Source organism: Loxodonta africana, chromosome 1 (assembly GCF_030014295.1).
Source record: "Loxodonta africana isolate mLoxAfr1 chromosome 1, mLoxAfr1.hap2, whole genome shotgun sequence".
Taxonomy (NCBI): domain Eukaryota; kingdom Metazoa; phylum Chordata; class Mammalia; order Proboscidea; family Elephantidae; genus Loxodonta; species Loxodonta africana.
The window spans coordinates 201036537-201056285 of NC_087342.1; the positions used below are offsets into that span (position 1 = coordinate 201036537).

The 19749-nt window shown below is 37.0% G+C and overlaps 1 protein-coding gene across 3 annotated transcripts in view; it reads left to right on the plus strand.

Annotated features, from left to right (window-relative positions):
- Positions 1–19069, plus strand: part of EYA4 (EYA transcriptional coactivator and phosphatase 4) — a 75644-nt gene extending 56575 nt beyond the window's left edge. For all 3 annotated transcript variants that reach the window (XM_064291009.1, XM_064291023.1, XM_064291016.1), the window contains 6 exons: positions 4949–5007; positions 5115–5275; positions 8409–8523; positions 12959–13080; positions 15261–15361; positions 18989–19069. In XM_064291009.1, coding sequence (XP_064147079.1) covers positions 4949–5007; positions 5115–5275; positions 8409–8523; positions 12959–13080; positions 15261–15361; positions 18989–19069 — 639 coding nt within the window. The remainder of the gene's footprint in view (positions 1–4948; positions 5008–5114; positions 5276–8408; positions 8524–12958; positions 13081–15260; positions 15362–18988) is intronic.
- The last annotated feature ends 680 nt before the right edge of the window (positions 19070–19749 follow it).

Below are 19749 nucleotides of genomic sequence, written 5' to 3' on the forward strand. Positions count from 1 at the left end.
TTTCATCTCCTTCTGGGTAAAACCATGCTAGAGCTATTACACAGCACCTCTGACTGGTTTGAATGCCTTTGTCTTCTCTTTTTTCTAATTTATTTTTCCATTTCCAACCTCAAACGTTTAAAAGACAAACAAGAGGCAAGGAAAGTACAACCAAAAGACAAAAACAAAGGGTCTTAGAAAAATAGCCTCAGAATAACTGAGTATGTACTGCAGTCAGGCGTATAATATGTGTGCTAATGACCTGAGTTATTAGGCATTTAGAAGACAGAGTTTAAAATAATTGTGTAGTTTGGGCACTAGGTAGAAGTATTGCTTGACTGAGCATAACTATGCTGAAACAGAGACTTCTCTCCCTTTTTTTAAAATGACACATTTAATTTTTTATCTCACAGTTAAATAAAAATAGTTGAAATAGAAGCATTTATCTATGAAGAAGGGGGGCAATTATTATTATTACCGAGACCCCAATTTGACCTACAGATGTTATGTTGATATTTCTGTTAATTAAATGACATCCTTTTGAAATAAATATATGTATTACAGTGTTTTTGCGGGAGAGAAACTGTAGGGTCCAAAAGCATAGGTACCATGTCCAAGGTTACTACCTAGCTAATGAGATAGCTGAGATTTTAACCCATGTCTGTCTGGCTCCACACATACCTCTGCCTCCACACTATGCTGAATTAAGAGCTTGTGAGAAAGAAAAAAAAAGCCAAGTTAGTGAGTGACTATATTAAATAAGTCTTAAAATTGACAAGGTCTTAAACCCAGTTTTAGTTCCATTAGAGATATGAGACTGAGATGGGTGTTTCCGTATATGCCATGAATGTACATGCAGAAATCTACTGGGTGATCACACTTTTTGTTGTTTTCTCTGCAGTGAGCCATTGTTTTCACCGGATAATAAAATTACTGTCTATTTCAAAGGGGTCTTTTTTATTTAATGGACAATATGAAACATTAGTATTCTTAGGCAAGTTTTCCCGTTTTAAAAAAAAATAATAATAATCACCTCTCTAAAACCTGGATTAAAGTAATTTTTTTTTTTTAACTTCTTATATCTGCCTGGTATGAAGAATGATTTTATATATACATGATAATAGGAAACACATTTTAACCTTATTTGGAACTTGAATTTTTTTTATAGACAGTGATAGCTTTTTAAGTTAGCCTTTCTGTTGGTGAAGTGAATGATTTTCATTCTGAAGAGGATTCTAAGATTATTAGCCCTTTTAAAGCTGTAAAAAAGAAAGAATAAAAAAAAGAAGTGTAAAATGTTTTCTTTTTTCAAATTGTATAAATTTTATTTCATTTGATTATTTTTTTAATAGAAATAAATGAAACAAATGACCCTTTAGTTTTTTTAGTGGCATATATGAAGCCAGATGGAATAAATTTATCACTCAACTTTTGGAAGAACACTAAAATGAGAAGTTGAAAGTAGCATTTGATCACTGTATAAATACCTTCACGTTTGAAATGAATATTGGCATATCATGTTATAGTCAGCTACGGTGCTTTAACAGTTTTTATTTTGAGTTAGCTATTATAGTAAATGTATATTTAAAAAACACCTGGCAGGATCTCTGGTAGAAATAGCGAAACTGAGAAAATATTGTTATTGTTTTTTCCATACTCTGATCATATCTTTTTTGTCGCTGTGTTTTAGAATGTGATAAAAATCCCATTTGATTCAAACTCTGAAACTTAGCTATCCACCAGTACTGCACTTGATCCATGAAGTTATTGACTGTCTGCATATAAGTTAAAGGAACTCCCATTACACTCATACACTTGCGTGAAGTGCCCAAGGACACTCAAAAGTTTATTATTAACTTCAGGAAGATAAATAAGCACTAAAAGTAATAAAGTCTAAAAAATAGCTATCAAGATCTTTCAGTATAGTTACATAGATGCCTGCCATCCTTCTGCATCTGAATTTGAAAGTTACTTTGATTTCACACAATTTCCCTTTCAGTAAATCCCATGCAGGCAAAGATTGCCATAGGCCCCTAACTGGAAGTAAAGCTATTTGTGCTCTATTGCCAAAAAGGAGAATTTGAGATTATATTTTTTATTATATGTTTTTCCTTGTAGATTTATTCTCCAGGGCCCATTTTTTAGCCTAAAAATCTAATTTGAGACTTAAATCCTTCAATAGATATTGTAACATATGTAGTAGCAGCTGCTGCTCACATAATTCCTTAAAAGATACAAATTTAAATCCTACTAATAGACACTTCACTACATCCTGCCCAACTGCAGAGAAGCAAAATGTGTACACCATTTTTCCTAAAATGAGGACACTCTGTTTAAATAAAATGTTAGTTCAGTTAGAATAACTTCCACAAAAGAAGACACCAGGGAGTATGGAATCACCAAAGGGAGCAAAGACGGCTGTCAATTCCAGCTGATAAATATCAGTGACAACTTTGCGGTCACCTTATATGCCAATAAGGTAAAATTAAAGAATTTAGGATTAGTAACAGAATTATCGCAGAGGTTTAAACTCTTCTACTGAAAATTGTGTAATTAAAACCACAACATCGCGGTGTTTTTAGTACTTCAGATTTGGGTAAAAAATGATTCTTGCAAAGTTCCTTAGGGTGAAACCTAATGAAAGAACAATTATTTAGATTTTTCTAAAAATGTAAATGATTGAAGTTCAGGTTTCTTTCACTGGACTGTAATCCCTAGGCGGCAATCCAGAGAAAACAGTCAGAGTTAACTAGGCATAAATTTAAAGAGAAGTTAGATTTGGAAAAACCTCAAACATAACTTCAAATATGGAAGCTCATGGTCCAATAAGTTTGATATACTGTTGTCCTCAGGGACAAAAAAAATACCTTTGGGGTGAACTATGTACAAATTAATCATGCGAGTTAAGACTGGAAATGTCAGGAGAATTTCTCTACAAATTAGGATGAGAGGGTATTAAATATAGAAATAACTTAATTACCAGGGTAATTAGCAAGGATTCTTCCTCCCCACTCTTGATATAAATATGTTCTCACAAGTCCTCACCGTCTAGGATATCATTATTTTATATCACCATAACACTATATTAGAAAACTTAAGTGATTCAGTAGTTCTGTCAAGAATTATCACTTGCTTAGGCTTATGCCATTCATTCAATAAATAATTGTTGAAAGGTTACTCTCTACCAGATTTTACTTTAACCCACCAAAAACCAAACCCACTGCCAATGAATTGATGCCAACTCATAGCAACCCTATAGGGCAGAGTAGAACTGCCCCATAGGGTTTCCCAGGAGCAGCTGATGGATTTGAACCACCAGCCTTTTGGTTGGTAGCCAAGCTCTTAACCACTGTGCCATCACGGCTCCAATTGTACCTTAAGTGAGGATATATCCTGGTGAACCAAACATCACCCTCGGGGAGCTTGCAGACAGATTAAATTTTGTGTCTCCTTATCTAGGATTGTAGGTAGAGATTTATTCAGAAATTCCTAAACTCATAATTTATGTAAATCATACGAAGTTTTAAAGTTAATTTACCAGGATTTTGGGGTTATTTACCAAAATTGTATTGATTGAGTTTTATATTTTAAAGGAACCCTGAGCCAACCAGTTCATCTTTAAACCGCAGCAGTATCTGATACACTATATGTGGAAAGCTAGAGACCAGATAGTAAATATTCGACAACCAGATATTTCTAAGTCCCATCATAATATAAATACTAGTTGAAAAGTCTTTTTTTAGTGTGGCATTATATTTTCAAATTTAGTGATTTTTTTAATATTCTGATTGGTAAGCACTATGTATGTCAGAATATGTGAGTATGATTGAAATAATTTGGGGGTGGGAGAAAGGGCAGGAAAGAGGCCCAAAATGCTAAACAATACTTCAGCTGAGGTTAGCGTAAGAAATACATATTTTAAATGCCCTATACAAATTCCATCTCCAGATCCTTTGTTTGCCAACAGGTATAATATTTTTCTGGACCTTTGCAGATTATTTGAAGGTTATTAAACCTGTTGCCGTCAAGTTGATTCCAACTCATAGCGATCCAATAGGACAGAGTAGAATGGCCGAATAGGGTTTCCAAGGAGCGGCTGGTGGATTTGAACTGCCAACCTTTTGGTTAGCAGCCAAGCTCTTAACCACTGCACCACCAGGGCTTCATGACACTACTAGAACAGCAAAAAATAATTGAATCTATACAGAAAAGTAGCCATTTAACTTGAGCACACTCTAACTAAAATCAGGTCACGTGTGTGTATACTTACCTGAAGTTAGTTTTCTTCTAAAAGGATAAATCGTCTTTATCTCCCCTTTATCTTTAAGTATTCTTTTTAGTTTAAAAACAGAACAAAACAAAAAACCTGAAAAGGAGAGTAAGTCAGCCTCTGTGGTTATTACCTTTTTACTGTATGGTAGACAACCAGGACTTTTAAAATAAGACCAGCATGGTTCTTTCATGGTATTCTGGCCCCACTGAAAGCAGGAAGTCATGGAAATCTCACAGGACACCATAATGTGTCAAGCCCCCCTCTTGCTGTTCAACAAAGAATAAATAAGGGTAACGACTTGAGGTCTTCAGATCAAAATAGTTTTTTATACTTTCAGATTAGTTTTGCTTTAATACTTAAGTATGCAAGATCAGTGCCTGAAAGTGTAGAAAGCGATTACAAAGATTCAAAAGAGAATTTCTTACCAGTAATGTCAAGATTAAATCTATAAATTGTTCTAAAGAAACCTCCTTGCCATATGCTTTCAGGGCCCCTTTTTATGGCACGCTCCTGGATTTAGATCTGACAGAGTAGAAACGGTACCATTTTCCACCAAGCAGAAAACAGAAGTGAGATGGTAGGGTGGATGGGCAAATGCTGCCATCTTCTGGCCGTCGCCTGGTCAGCAGACGATGGAAAGCTAACTGAGGTGACAAACATTTACAACACAAATAACTTTTCCACTGTTTTTAACAGGAGTGTGATCAAGTTCACATAGATGACGTTTCCTCCGATGACAACGGGCAGGACTTAAGGTAAGCCATGCCTTTCAGTATGCCGTTTCCTACAGAAATTCAACAATGGAGTTTTGCACATGTAATTATTTCTTTTATTTCTTTTTAATGTATTTTGGGTGTCGCAGTACCTACAGTTTTGCAACTGATGGCTTCCATGCAGCTGCAAGTAGTGCAAACCTTTGTTTGCCAACAGGTGTGAGAGGAGGGGTTGACTGGATGAGGAAGTTGGCTTTTCGTTACAGAAGAGTAAAAGAATTGTATAACACCTACAAGAACAACGTTGGAGGTATGTGTAGCTTTTTAAATCTCCTAAAGACGCTTTAGGCATAGGTGCAATTCAACTATAGTTCCATGTTAAAGACTATCCTACTGTTAAGTAAATCCTTGAGCACTTACTGAACTCCATTGGTCTGGAATTTTAAGTTTCTTAGAATTGATGGAAAAAAAAATTAACTACAAAAGAAAACGTGCAGCTCTGTTAAAGAAATCGGGAATTGTGTGTGTGTGTGTGTGTGAAGTTCTGTGTGTCCAAATGTGCGGTCAAGATTTACAGTAGGGAATTGGTTTGCCCTTCTTCAGCTGGTGTTTGGGATGTTATCAGTGAGAATCAGACAGAGGAGCTGTTTGGATCCGTGGGAAGAAGACTGATCCCAGAGAAGAGGCCCAATCATTGAAACAGAGTTAGCAATCCTTTTTTGGAACCCTTTCAAAAATGAAGAGTGATAAGGGTCATTTAAAGACTTTCAGCAAGCCTATTTTATCCTTTTAAAAATTGCATATTATCCATCAGTATATGTTTCCCATGTTAGAGTTAACTGTAATTATCATGATTTTAAAAATGTGAATATTCTCTAGGTTGTATCTAAACCATTTTATCCTTATCCACGTATATTACAGGTAACATGAAAACAGGTCCTGTATGTGCTTCTTGACACAAGAAGCCTCAATGATCTCTGTTGTTAAGATCAGTTTTAGGTCATGGGGTTCCTAAGATTAGTGATTAAGTCACATAAGATTCTTCTTCCAGGATTTTAAGTTTATTTCTCTTTTTAAAAAATGAAGAATGATTGTGGAGCATAAACCAGAATCCAGAACTGAAAAAAAAAAAGAACTGAAAGATAGAGTTAAATATACCTCTGAGAGGTTAGGAGCTTGGCTGCTAATCAAAAGACTGACAGTTCCAATCCACCAGCCACTCCTTGGAAGCCCTATGGGGCAGTTCTACTCTGTCCTATAGGGTCTCTATGAGTTGGAATTGACTTGATGGCAATGGATTTTTTTTTTTTTTTTGGTGAATACTATACATAGGTATATTCACATATATGTTATAGAATACAGTATAAAAGAACCAATAGCTGATTTTTTGAAAGTAGATCCCCAGGCCTTTCTTCTGAGGAACTTCTGGCTGGATTCGAGCCTCCAACCTTTTGGTTAGCAGCTGAGTGTGTTAACCATTTGCACCATCTATGAACTCCCAGAATGCAGTGTAATATAATAAAATATTTATATATTCCTTATATACTTACATATACGTATTTTACACACACATATCTTGATAGTAGGGCTTCGTGTCTGTTTGCCAGTACCTAGCACTGAGATACATAATAGAAGAGAACCTAAAAAGCCTAAAATCATAGACAATATTAATGTTAGAACCAAAAGGCAGCTTAGATATTATCTGATGGAAGGCATTCATTTACAAATGAGAAGTGGCATCCAAAAGCTGCTGCCTTGTCAGAGTCCTAGGGGCCCAACTCTGGTTTCCTAATTTATTCCAATATTCTATTCAAGACATTTTTATAAAATCAAATGAATATTCTATTAAAAATTGATAGTGGGTAACATGTTTAACATTAAAATGAATCTCTCTTTGGGAAATATGAATTAATTTTTATCACTCAGAAACATAATAACTTCATACTTACAGAGTATTATTTGAATTATTTTAAAATTAATAAGATTACTATGAAATAATTGTGTATCTTAACAAGTGTAAGCAACCATATGAGAGTCGATTTTGTATGATATGTGAACATGCTTTCTTGATACAAGGACATGTGGTGAGACTTGCTAGAAAGTATAAATTTTGGTAAGAAATTTTCCATTTCTTTATGTGCTCCCAAATTGAAAAATCAAACCTGTTGCCGTTGAGTCGATTCTAACTCATAATGACCCTATGGGACAGAGTAGAACTGCCCCACACGATTTCCAAGGAGCAGCTGGTGGATTCAAACTGCTGTCCTTTTGGTTAGCAGCCATAGCTCTTAACCACGTGCCACCAGGGCTCCCATGTTAATTTAAATTAGAAAACCTTCATTTTTAATTGATTTGCATGATCTTATTTGTCTTGACTACAAAACTAAAGGTTGGTAGTTCAAACCCACCCGACAGCACTGCAGAAGAAAGGCCTGGCTATCTGCTTGCATAAAGATGACATACAGCCAAGAAAACCCTATGGGGCAGCTGTACTCTGTCTTTAACACATGGGATTGCCATGAATCAGAATCGACTCAGTGGCAACAGGTTTGGTTTTTGTTTCTTTATTTTGTCATAAACACAAGATCTGCATCATTTTAAATAAAAAATCAGTGTACCTAGCTCTTTTCTTATAACAGCATTGTCTATAACCGTGCCATGCACGTCAGGATTATAAACACAGTGCTTACCTTCTTTTTTACAAAGTAAAGTATTTGTGATCATTTTTGCACTAGTATTAGAGAGGTTCACAAGCTATGTTCAATGGTACCATTACTACTATTTCAAAGTGGAAATGATTGTGAGCAATAAGAAATTAAACATTTTCAGGCAGCCAAATTATTTGAGGTTTGAATTCCTTCATCTAGTAGACCCCATTTGCCCTCTAGACCTGTGGTATCACAGTTCACTGAAGTGGAACCGAGAGTTTTCAAAGCTCTCCAGGTGATTGGTGTCTGCTGCACCAGACATGAGGTTCAGTGGGATAGAGACTGTGGCCTTCTTTTTCACTGTTATATCCCCAGTTTTTAGCCCAGAACCTGGTACCCAGAAGTTGCTCAATAAATGTCTGTTGAATGAGTGAATGGATAATCAGTATCTCTCTCCATTTCTGATATAGACTGGAATAAAAACTATTTATACTAGACATACCAAATCCAAACCAAACCCACTGCTGCCAAGTCTATCCTGACTCATAGCAACCCTGTAGGAGAGAATAGAGCTTCCCCATAGAGTTTCCAAGGCTGTAATCTTTATGCGAGCAGACTACCACATCTTTCTCCCACAGAGCTGCTGGTAGGTACAAACCGCTGACCTTTTGGTTAGCAGCTGAGTGCTTTAACCACTCCACCACCAGGGCTTCTCTGCTAGACTAGGGAGGCCAAACTAGGTATTCCAGAAAAAACTGCATGTCTATTAACTCAGCTTTGCTTTTGGTGTTGCAGGACTCCTTGGCCCTGCCAAAAGAGATGCGTGGTTGCAACTGAGGGCAGAGATTGAAGGGCTGACAGACTCCTGGCTAACAAATGCACTTAAGTCATTATCAATTATTAGTACGAGGTGAGTGGTATCATTGAAGTTTCTATATTTATTGTATTGAAGATGTAGTTCTAATAGCACAACATATATAAAAATTCCTAGACTATTTTAGAGTTTGAAGAAGAGTAACAATTCACTGACTCCAGTGATGAGTTTCAATCTCAATGTGTTTGCATGTGTGTGTGTGTGTGTGTGTGTGTGTGTTGGGGGAGGGTTGCTGCTTCTCAGTATAACCAGGGGATTCCATCTCTCCATCCTTATCTCCTTATACCCACCAGTAATCCCCACAGACAGGTCAAGTTGCTTCTAATGCAATAGAAAAGAGAGCATTCCGTTGGTGGCAAAGTACAAGGAATGATGACAAAAACAAAACAATACTGTCTATACAGTAAATGCATGTTTTAGGCCTTTTAGGTTATAATAGAAAAGATACATCATTTAAATGCAACAAAAAGGCAAGAGATGGCCCTTGAAAAAATTCTAACCTTTCGTTGTTTGAACTAAACAGTGAAATTCTGACTTACAGTATAGGTAACAGAATCAAAGAGATTTGTAACTAGTTAACAGACATGTGCCAGAAGTGCTAATTAATAAGGAAATAAAAATCTGAAAAGTGATAGCTAGTGAGGGTGGAGATGAATCTTTGTACTGACTATTCCATAGTTTTATTTACAAGTTAGATGAATAAATAAAAGCCTGGTTAGCAAAATCATGGATAACGCAAAATTGGAAATAAGAGATAAAATTAGGACTGACTGAATCAGGATACAGACAGCCATTGGCAGGGCAAAAGGAGAGTCCAGTATTAAGAACATGAAAGTGAACGGTGTGTATTACATCTTGAATGTGGTTTTCTAACCATGTGGCAAGCTCTGGAGCTGCACTGATAGCAAAGTGTCTAATGGAGCGAGGAAGGGGCAATAGCTTCCCTGTGTCTGATTTGAGAGGCCACAGCAAAGGACTTTGCTCAGTTCTGGGTACCACATTCCAACAGGGACAATGACAAAGTTGAGGCATCTGATGTCCAGTGAAGTGACCAGAGGGGGTTTTAAGATGTGGAAACCAGGTTAAAGAAACAGTTGTAGGGAGAAACCAGGGAGTTTAGTCTAAAGAAGAACCAGGTGTGGAGCAAGATGGCCAGTTTTGACTGTTTGAGCAGTTAGGCTGAAAATAAATTAGATTTCTCATCCTATCTGCAAAGGAGAGAATTGGGACCAATGAGTAGGAAGTCTAGGAAGGAGCTTGACTCTGTATAAAGAAGGATTGTCTAACAATTAAAACTGTTTGAGAGTAGGATGTACTCTCTTGTGATCGCTGTAACTGATGACATGGGGGCCAAAGATCAGGGGAACTGGACATGAGGACTCCTGAACCCCTGAAACTGTGGGCAAAATGTAGCTGAATGTGTGTTTCTTGGAGGAGGAGGTCCACAGCTTTCATTATTTCTGAAAGATCTTTCCCAAATTGTTAAAAACTGAAGGTTATTGCATTGGTGGTTTAAACAGATAACCTTAATGTATCAACTACAAAGGTATGTGATTTTAAGAAATAAACAAAGGTATAACAAGGAAGGGAAGGAGATAAAGAAATCAATGCACATTAAAAGACTTAAGCGTCACGGAACCTGCTAAGTTATTCACTTATATTACCTCACTGGTAGTTTCACAGAGGGAGTCCTGGTGGTACAGTGGTCAAGTGTTCGGCTGCTGCCCAAAAGGTCAGCGGTTCAAACCCACCAGCTGCCCCTTGGAAGAAAGATGTGGCAGTCTGCTTCCATAAAGATTACAGCATTGGAAACCCTGTGGGGCAGTTCTACTCCCTCCTATAGGGTCTCTATGAGTCTGAATCGACTCGACAGCAATGGGTTTGCTTTTAGGTAGTTTCACAAAATCCCTGCAAAGTCAGCGTAACTAGATGCTTATACAAAACATTGTGAAATTTTGTATCAGAGCCTTTAGAAAAGTTTGTCTGTTGACCCTAATTCCTCTTCTATGAATATAGTTAAAGAATACAATCAGAGATCTAGGAAAAAATTTATATGTAAAGTGGCATTATTTATAATATTGAGAAATTGAAAACAATGTTAAGTATCTAAACTTAAATTTAAAAAATTATGGTACATCCACATGGTGGAGTTGTTTGCACACATTATGTTTTAATTGGGGAGAGGAAATAATAGGCCATGTGATATAAATTAATAGTCTCATGATATAAATAAATGAAACACGTGGAATATAAAATTGTGTATATAGCATGGCCTCAGTGGGAAAAAAATACATACACTGACAGAAACACAGAAAGTAAATATGCAAAATGGAGAGAGAAGTTATTTCTGTATGATTAGATAATAAGCTTTCTTTTTCTTCTTTGTAGTTGTCTGTATTTTACAGACTTTCTATTATAAATATATGCTTCATTTATAGTAAAAAAGGAAATGTCATAACTGAAGACTTGAAGTGTAAACAATGAAACTGAATTTCAAAACCAAATCTCAAAAGTTAAAAAGCCCATGCTTTATTGTATTCCACCATATTTTCATTCTATAATATTATCTCCCTATGATTTCAGACAGCATTGTATTTTAACAAAATACTGTGTAGGCCCTTTAGTGCCACAATATAGTGATGTCTTTGTGTGTTATTCTTAATAATCTCTCTGCCATTATTTGGGAAGTTTCTTTGTGCTGATGGACAAGTCACTTTCTAGGTCTTCATTTCTTCATCACTCAAATTAAGGATTGTATTGGTAATATTTATTATATTTCTACCTCTAAAAGTAGAGGTAGGAATATAACTGATAACCTCATCACTTGCTTCCAGGAGTCAAAGCTCCTATTCAAAGCCAGATATCTACAAGACATGATTTAGAAATGTTTGTTTTCAGAGGCTAGTTTATCATTGTTTTTAAATAAATTATAGTTTTTCCTTACAAATGATATATTTAAAGAAAATAAAACATGATATTAAGTGTGTTTGGGGGTAAGTGTATACATGCCTATGACAAGTAGCATTCACCTTGCTGCTCTAAGTTGCCACTGAGACCAAGCTTCTGACAGTCAGTTCCCTGCTGTCAGTAGGATTCTAGAGAATTCTAGACAGAATTGTAGAGAATATTTCACAGGTCCTCACAAATACATGTCAAAGAATACAAAATATGTAATAGAGAAAGGTTTCATAGCGATGTGAGTCTGATTCCCAGTTTCATGTGTGTAGCTTCGGCCCTTCAATGCAGAATGGTTCGATTTTCCAATAATCCAGAAAGGGCCACAGTCCATTCTTTATGGATCTCCTCCTCACAATCCCCAATCTCTTGGTATTAACTTTATCCCAACACCCCCCCCCCATAATATCCCAACATGAAATAAACAGCCCTAAATTACAGAATAAATTACAGAATAGGAGATTCTTGCCCTCAAAGAGCGAGACCTTTGACACGATTGGAACTGGGCTCATTAGATGCATTTGCCCTTTTGTTGTTGTTGCTGTGGAGGAGGAGATTCAGGGATTCATTGAGTCCAGTAATAAATAAAAATTCTCTCCGTTTCTACCTCCTCGGGAGCTATCTTCTGTCAGCCTCTTGATTAGGACTTCTAGCTTTTGCACAAAACCAAAAAACTCCTCCTACCCTCCCATCACATCCTTTCTGCTCGTATCTTCTACTTCTCAGGCCCTGTAAACCCTGGGCCATGGAGTCCTATCGCCAGAAAAAAGACATTTGTAAACTGAGAGCTAAGCCATCTCCTCTTGTAATAAGCCTCCCATGATTGCTACTGGCTTTGGTAGGCACCCACCTCCAGGGTTCCACAGGGACCTGAGGATGTCTATGTTATAGAACATACTTCATATTGCAATTGTATATATACTTGTCTCTCTCCCTATATACCTTAAAATTTAGAAAGGAAAAAAAAAATGTCACTCATTCATGACTTCTTTTTGCCCATTTTCTTCTACTTCTTGCATTTTTCGGATGTATTCACAGTCACGGTGCCTTCCACGTAGTACCAAAAACCAAACCCATTGCCATTAAGTCGATTCTGATTCATAGCAACCGTATAGGGCAGGGTAGAGCTGCCCCATAGGGCTTCCAAGGTTGTGATCTTTACGGAAGCAAACTACCACATCTTTATCCTAGATCTAGGTAGTAAGTACTCCATAAATAACTGTTGAATATTGAAAGGTTGGCAGTTCGAACCCACCAGTGGCTCCGCGTGAGAAAAGACCTGGCCATCTGCTCCCCTATGTACAGCCTTGGAAACCCTAGGGGGCAGTTCTGCTCTGTCCTACAGGCTTGCTACGAGTTGGAATTGACTCCAGGGCACACAGCAACAACACCGAAAGGTTAAATTATCATGGATCCACATGCTATGAATCCAGAGATCACAGTGACAATTTTAAATTTATTCTGCTAGAACTTATTATTAGAAAATGAATATAAAAGTATTTCCTCCCTGTCTTAGGAGTAACTGTGTAAATGTCTTGGTAACGACCACTCAACTGATCCCAGCTCTTGCGAAGGTTCTACTCTATAGTTTAGGAGGTGCTTTCCCCATTGAGAATATTTACAGTGCAACTAAAATAGGTAAGAAAATCATGTCAAACTTTGTCTTTGGGGGGATTTTTTTAAGCATGTGTCTCTGTAGGATCCTCTATTTCATCAAATGTGTGCTTTGAGCGTTGGGCAAATTTGAAGAGATCTCAAATAACAAAGATCCTTGAAACTCTCTGTGCGTGTGTAAATTTTATGAAAACTTTTGGCCAATGATATCCTAAACCCAATATCTGGATAGTTCTGACTCATTCTTCAGATATCATAGAGTAGTAAGGCACATGGTATCTAAATCATGTACAAGATCTCTAGTTACATTATTTAATATTTTTGTGTATATAACTTTGCATCCTTACATATGCAATAATCTAGATCTAAGATAAAATACTATTTTGGCATTACAGGAGAGTTTTACATGTTTGGGCTAGTGTCCTTTACTCCAGGAAAAAAAAAAAAAGGTTTTGTAAATCAGGAAACATAACTGGAATTTTCCTATTACATGAATGTCCCGAAATCCACATTTTTTAAAAAGGTACAATGTCAAATCAAAGAATGATAACCTTGTTTTTTGGATAATGTCTATCTGTGTAGCCATCTTTGACTTTAAGTACATTTCCCAGATTGAGACTTCTAATAAACTTTGAGAACTAAAACCTCATCAACTTTGCCCATCTTGAAAGAGTTAAAAGAAAACATGTCATGTATTCCACTGTTTATCAAGGACATGCCCGGGGAAATGGATGAGCTGTGTAATATGCCCTGAAGGTCAGCAAACTTTGGCTCTGGCACCTTGACAACAGCAGCTCAAAATCCTAAAATCCCCACCAAAAATAACCTGCCCTGGGCCTTTCAAAGGTCTGGTGTTGGCAGTGGCAAAAGGAGCCCCAAGTTGCAGCTGTTTTAGGAGCACAGTTAAAGAGAGCCAAGCATTTATAAAATAAATTCCACATTGTCGCAAACACTGCAACTCAGAGCCTCAATCCCAATCCCATGCATGTTTTACATAAACGTATGTATTCATGCTAGCAGAATTTATATACTGGAAAATTTGATTTTGCCTTTTGACAAATCAAATAATTTTATACCAGCATAAGCATTTCTTTTAATAAGGACAATATTCTTTTTTATTGGCCAAATCATTCCTTATGTACCATCTGAAAACGTATTTTCATTTTTTCCCTTTAAACTAGTATTTTTTCCAGTTGTGAACTATCAGATTAAGAAAAAATGCAAAAGTAGCCATGACTGCATGAACTTTCTGGGAATGAAGTTCAGAAAGAACCAGTGTTTAAAAATGAAGACCATGGTGAAATTCCACAGCGATACTGCTGTAGTGGAGGAGCCCCGGTGGCACAGTGGTTAAGAGCTTGGCTACTAACCAAAAGGCCAGCAGTTCAAATCCACCAGCCGCTCCACCAGCCGCTCCTTGGAGATCCTATGGAGCAGTTCTACTCTGTCTTGTAGGGTCTCTATGAGCTGGAAGCAACTTGACAGGAGCTAACAACATTCCTATAGTGCTGTCAGAGGATAATAGTGTCTTTAATGCTGTGGCCCAGTCGGACAGCACCCTTAGTAAAATTAATCTGAGCGGACTAGCTCTTATCCACTTGAAGAAAGGAGCTGTTTATCAAGGTAATTCCACCTCTTAGTATTTCCTTTTTCCTTAGAGGTGAACCTTCAGTTTTTCACAGTCCTATGTTCCGCTGGTTTGTCTACACTACTGAAAATAAATCAGATAAAATTGAGCCTTAGCATTAAATAAACAAATGCTATTAAAACTTGTGGGGTTGCTTTGAAAAATTGTTCAGATATTCTTTTGGTGAAGTAAATATACATTTTTCTCTGGGTCAAAATGCTTAACCCTACTGACTTTTTCGGAGTGTAAAACACATTTGCTTAATCATCTGCCCTAAGTGAAAATTTAATGTTATTCGAACAGGTTTGTTGATTTCATAAGTCCAGAAGTTGCAAGCTAGTTCAAGTGATGTTCAAGAGGAATTAACTTAACACTTTATAAATCTTTAGGTGACTGAATGCAATGGCTGGAAGAATAAGCAGTGCATTGTTTTTCAGGCAAGGAAAGCTGTTTTGAGCGTATAGTGTCCAGATTTGGCACTAACATAACTTATGTTGTGATTGGAGATGGCCGGGATGAGGAGCATGCCGCTAACCAGGTAACTTCGCTCTGAACTCTTATCTCGTTTATCTTCCAGGAAAAGAAAGTTGCTTTGAACGAATAATGCAAAGGTTTGGCAGAAAAGTAGTATATGTTGTAATTGGGGATGGTGTAGAAGAAGAACAGGCAGCAAAAAAGGTAACCTGTCTCAAATCATGTTGGTGTGTTCCTTCTAATGCAAGCCGTTTTGTTTGCATTCCTGTAGTTTGGCCCAGTTGCAGCTTGACAAATGATTTTAAATTTATAGATCCAAAGCAGTGAGCGCATGAGACGGTCAATACTTACATTCAAATAAACCATTTGGAGTCTAGCATTTTTTTGGCCTGAAATTTGATAGGAAATGTAGGAAAATTGAATTACATTTGTGTGTGTGTGTGTAAATGTGTGTGTTGTGTGTGTGTGTGTGTGTGTATAACATGCAGATATATGTGATCCATAGATGATGTGAAAGGCCCAGCTCTTACCCTTTTCCTCATTCACCCTCTTTATACCATCCATCTTGGGGACTGCATGAAAGTAAGTATTAATGAGGGTAGAATGAGGGTAAATGTAATAGCTGAAGTAAAAACTGTTGTGAGAGAATTTAAGAAAACGTTCATGAACTAGGAATTATTCAGATCATTTTGTGGGCCAATTTGTCCTAGAGACTTAGGAGCAGTGTGCCTCACACCTTCTAGAAGAGTGTCTTCTGTTTTGGTGAGCCATCAATACTTAAATGAAGCCAAGCAGATGGCTTTGAACACATTGGAAAGATCTCATAGGCCCTAGGTATTTAAATAAGGCTTTTCATCTGGCCTTTATTTCTGAATAAGAAACCAAGGCAATTAAAAGCCATTAAATGGTTGGCTCAGGATCACAGGAAGAATGATGTCAGGACTGACCGCAGACACCAAAGTATCAGTCAGCATAACACTGAGCTCTGTAGCTTCTTTCACCGAATAATAGCAAAACATTGTGTAGCCAAGATAAAAGCAACAGAATTTATAGAGCAAAAAGAAATAATTAATTTTTTAAACAATGATATATCTGCCCCATAATATTTTACACAGAAAGATATTTATCCATGTTCTCCTGAGGAGATTTCAAATCATGATCTAATAAAGCCTGCACTGAACACTTGGAGGTGCAGTAATGTTTACCTGAATTCTGTTTCTCAAAAAAAGTTATCCATTTTTTATGAGAAGTTTATGGCCATAATAGAAAAAGAAAGGAAATGATTTATGTTTCTAGTCAACTCAAATCATGCAAAATGGAGAAAGAGAAACCATTTGCACTTTAGAAGGCTTGGTGACAGTCTTGGCAGCCACACCTGAAATTCCCACAGAGCACCTAGGTCTTAATTAACAGTGTCAATGTCAATGACCCAAGACAGCACACTGGACCCAAGGATGTCCTGTATGAGGTCAAGGCTGCAGCTTCAAGGAATACAACTTCCGCTGCTGACTACGTGAGATGCTCCCAGTCACACACCATTGAAATCTCCCTGGCGTTTGTCAGTGTCCTGCATCCATATTGTTTTGATTTTTCACATTGACGTCATAATTGTGCCCAACAAATAGTAGTTAATGATGCAACCACTGCAGGAAATAGTTTACATATCTTTTAGCCTATGCAAAATTCACATATATCTAGGTCAAGGGTAATAAAATTCACTTTTCCAAACCAGAACAGTATATGCCTTTGAAAATTAAAACTTTTATAAAGTCTACCCCAATGGTCCATGTTGTGAAAGGTAGACTTGGTGTATACCAATTGTCATACCTTCTGCTTTACACCTAGAACTTTAGGAGAAAAAGCCGTGACTCCAAGTGAGTGTAAACTTTGGTTAGAATGCTACTTCCAAATGGTTGTTTATGTAGGTACAGTTTTGGTGATGGTGAAGGCTTATAATTCTGTTTTGAAACATAGGTGGTTGGTTTCTCTAATACCCAGGATGCATGCTTTTCTTTGGATATAGTTGTAACTGCATGTGTGGAAATATTAAGTACTATTTTGTTATTACAAATAGATCTGATCTGAATAAAAAAAAAAAAAAGTTACCTCTAGGTGGAACTCTGTGCTGTAATTTGACCTAAAAACATACTTTGTTTTGGGAATTTAAGAAGAGATCTCCAAGTTTAGGGGTAATAATATACAACAGCTCTCCTACAGAAATGTATACTGCAAGCTACACACATAATTTTAAATTTTCTAGAAGCTGTATCAAAAAAAGCAAAAAGAGACAAGTAGAATTAATTTTAATAACATATTTTAATTAACCCAATATATCCAAAATATTATCATCTTAATTGCTAATCGGTAAGCAATTATTAATTGCCATTGAATACTTTTTCAGTCTCTTTAAATTCAGTATGTGTTTTACACGGAATTAGCCACATAGCAAGTGTTCAATAGCCACATGTGTCTAGTGGCTACCATACCAAACAGCACAGAATTTTATAACAGTAATGATTAAAATGATACCCAATGTGTTTTCCATTACGTATGTGTATGTGTGTGTGTGTATATGTATTCCCATTATGTATATGAATTTATATTCCACACATATATATTTTACAAGATGTCATTGGCCCAAACTTAAAATAATGTTTTTGCTGTTTCTGTTGCTGTAGCACAGGATTTCCTTTTTTTTTTTTTTTTTTGTCATTGTTATTATTTCCCAAAGAGCTTTTTAAATTTTTTTTCCTAATCACTCCCCTGAATGAAATTTCGATACTACATATATACCGTTGTATGGAGACCCTAGATGGTGCAAACAGTTTATGCACTCAGCTGCTAACTGAAAGGCCTGAGGTTCAAGTCCGCCCATAGGCACCTCAGAAGAAAGGCTGGGTGATCTACTTCTGAAAAATTAACGATCGAAAATTCTGTGGAACGTGGTTCTACCCTGACACACAATGGGATTTCCATAAGTCAGAATTGGCTCAACAACTGTTTTTTTTTTTTTTTCTTAATACACACACTCTGATGCACAAGGGGTCGCCATGAGTCAGAATGGACTTGATGGTAACTGCTGTATAGTGGTATACTTACTTGTATTTCTTTAAGGGCCACAGGCAATTGTAATGTGTAAAGGTTTTTCATTCCCCAAGAATCCATTTGTGCCCTCTTGGGAGTAATATCTCCCCCATGGAGCACACATGTTAGAGTGCCTGCCCTCAACCCAACACCAGTGAAATAGATCAACTCTACTTTTTTACTAGCTTAAATTATTAGTTAACTCAGACAAAGTCGGTCAACTTGCTTTTTTTTTCTACCTTATATAGTCCAGCTTCAAATTATTTTTTACGTAGAAAGGAATGAACTTTCTTTTCCTCTCAAGCGGACAAAAGGCTTGGGCTTAGGGAGTTGATGTTTTTTTTTGTTTTGTTTTGTCACATGACAGCTGGACCTTTAGGAGTGATGTAGTGATTAAAACTTCCTTTCCATCAGCCTGGTAGGACTTCGATGCCCAATTTGCTTCCCCAGACGTTGATATTGGCAATGCCACTTCTCTAGAATAAATATAAGTTACTTAAGAAATGTCAACATTTGTTTTAATCATCGTTAAAATCCAGTTCAGATCTATTTCTTTATGATTTTGACACTGCTGTTACTGATGCGTCCAAGCCGTCGAATATCACCGTCTCTCCTTTAAATGGCCTCCCTTGAACTTGGGGGACTTCACATCCTATGTGTACTGCAGCCTTGTTGAGACAATAGTTATGATCTCTCTCCATCCCTCCCTCTTCTCTCCCCTCCGCCCTCCTTCTCTTAACCACACAGCACAACATGCCCTTTTGGAGGATATCAAGTCACTCGGATCTCTTGGCTCTCCATCAAGCACTGGAATTAGAGTATTTGTAACTGTGTTCTCCTGCTGGAGATTCCTTTTTTATATTTCAAGTACACTGAATTTTTATGTGTGATTCAATGCCTCTGGCTTTACACATATAAATTGTCTTAAAGGATGAAATCATATTTGGAATGAAAATTCCAGAATGAAGAATTCAGATTGCTGAATGGAGTTAAACTTTAGCGCTACAGAAAGGAAGCTCTATGGTCTTACATTTACAACACTTTAATGGTTTTAACAAAAAAAATCTGTGGAGGTTGCTGGTACACACCAAATGAGTCCTAACTGGAATTCACAGCTTTAGCAAAGAACTCTTACCCTGGCAAAGCACCAACACACAGGCTCCGTCTGACAAGGTGGTGTTCAACAACATTCCTCAACAGGGGATCTCTTCTCAGCCCTGAGGTTTGAATCTGACTTTCGCCTACCTAACCCAGAAAATCTGAATTGGAATGCACTCAGACTGTATAAGGACAGTCCTGTCTAGACCTGTAATTTGTGTAAATTATTGAGGAAAATAATTTACTGTGACTTTATTAGCAGTTGACTTTGAAAGTGGATGCAATTTTTTCTTTCATCTGTGGGGGAGGGGCGCGGGAGGGAGAATGGGGATATAATATTGTTTCTTTTTTTTTTAAGTTTGGCAAACAGAATGCTCAGGCTGATGTGCTGGGCCTGAAATACAAGCCAG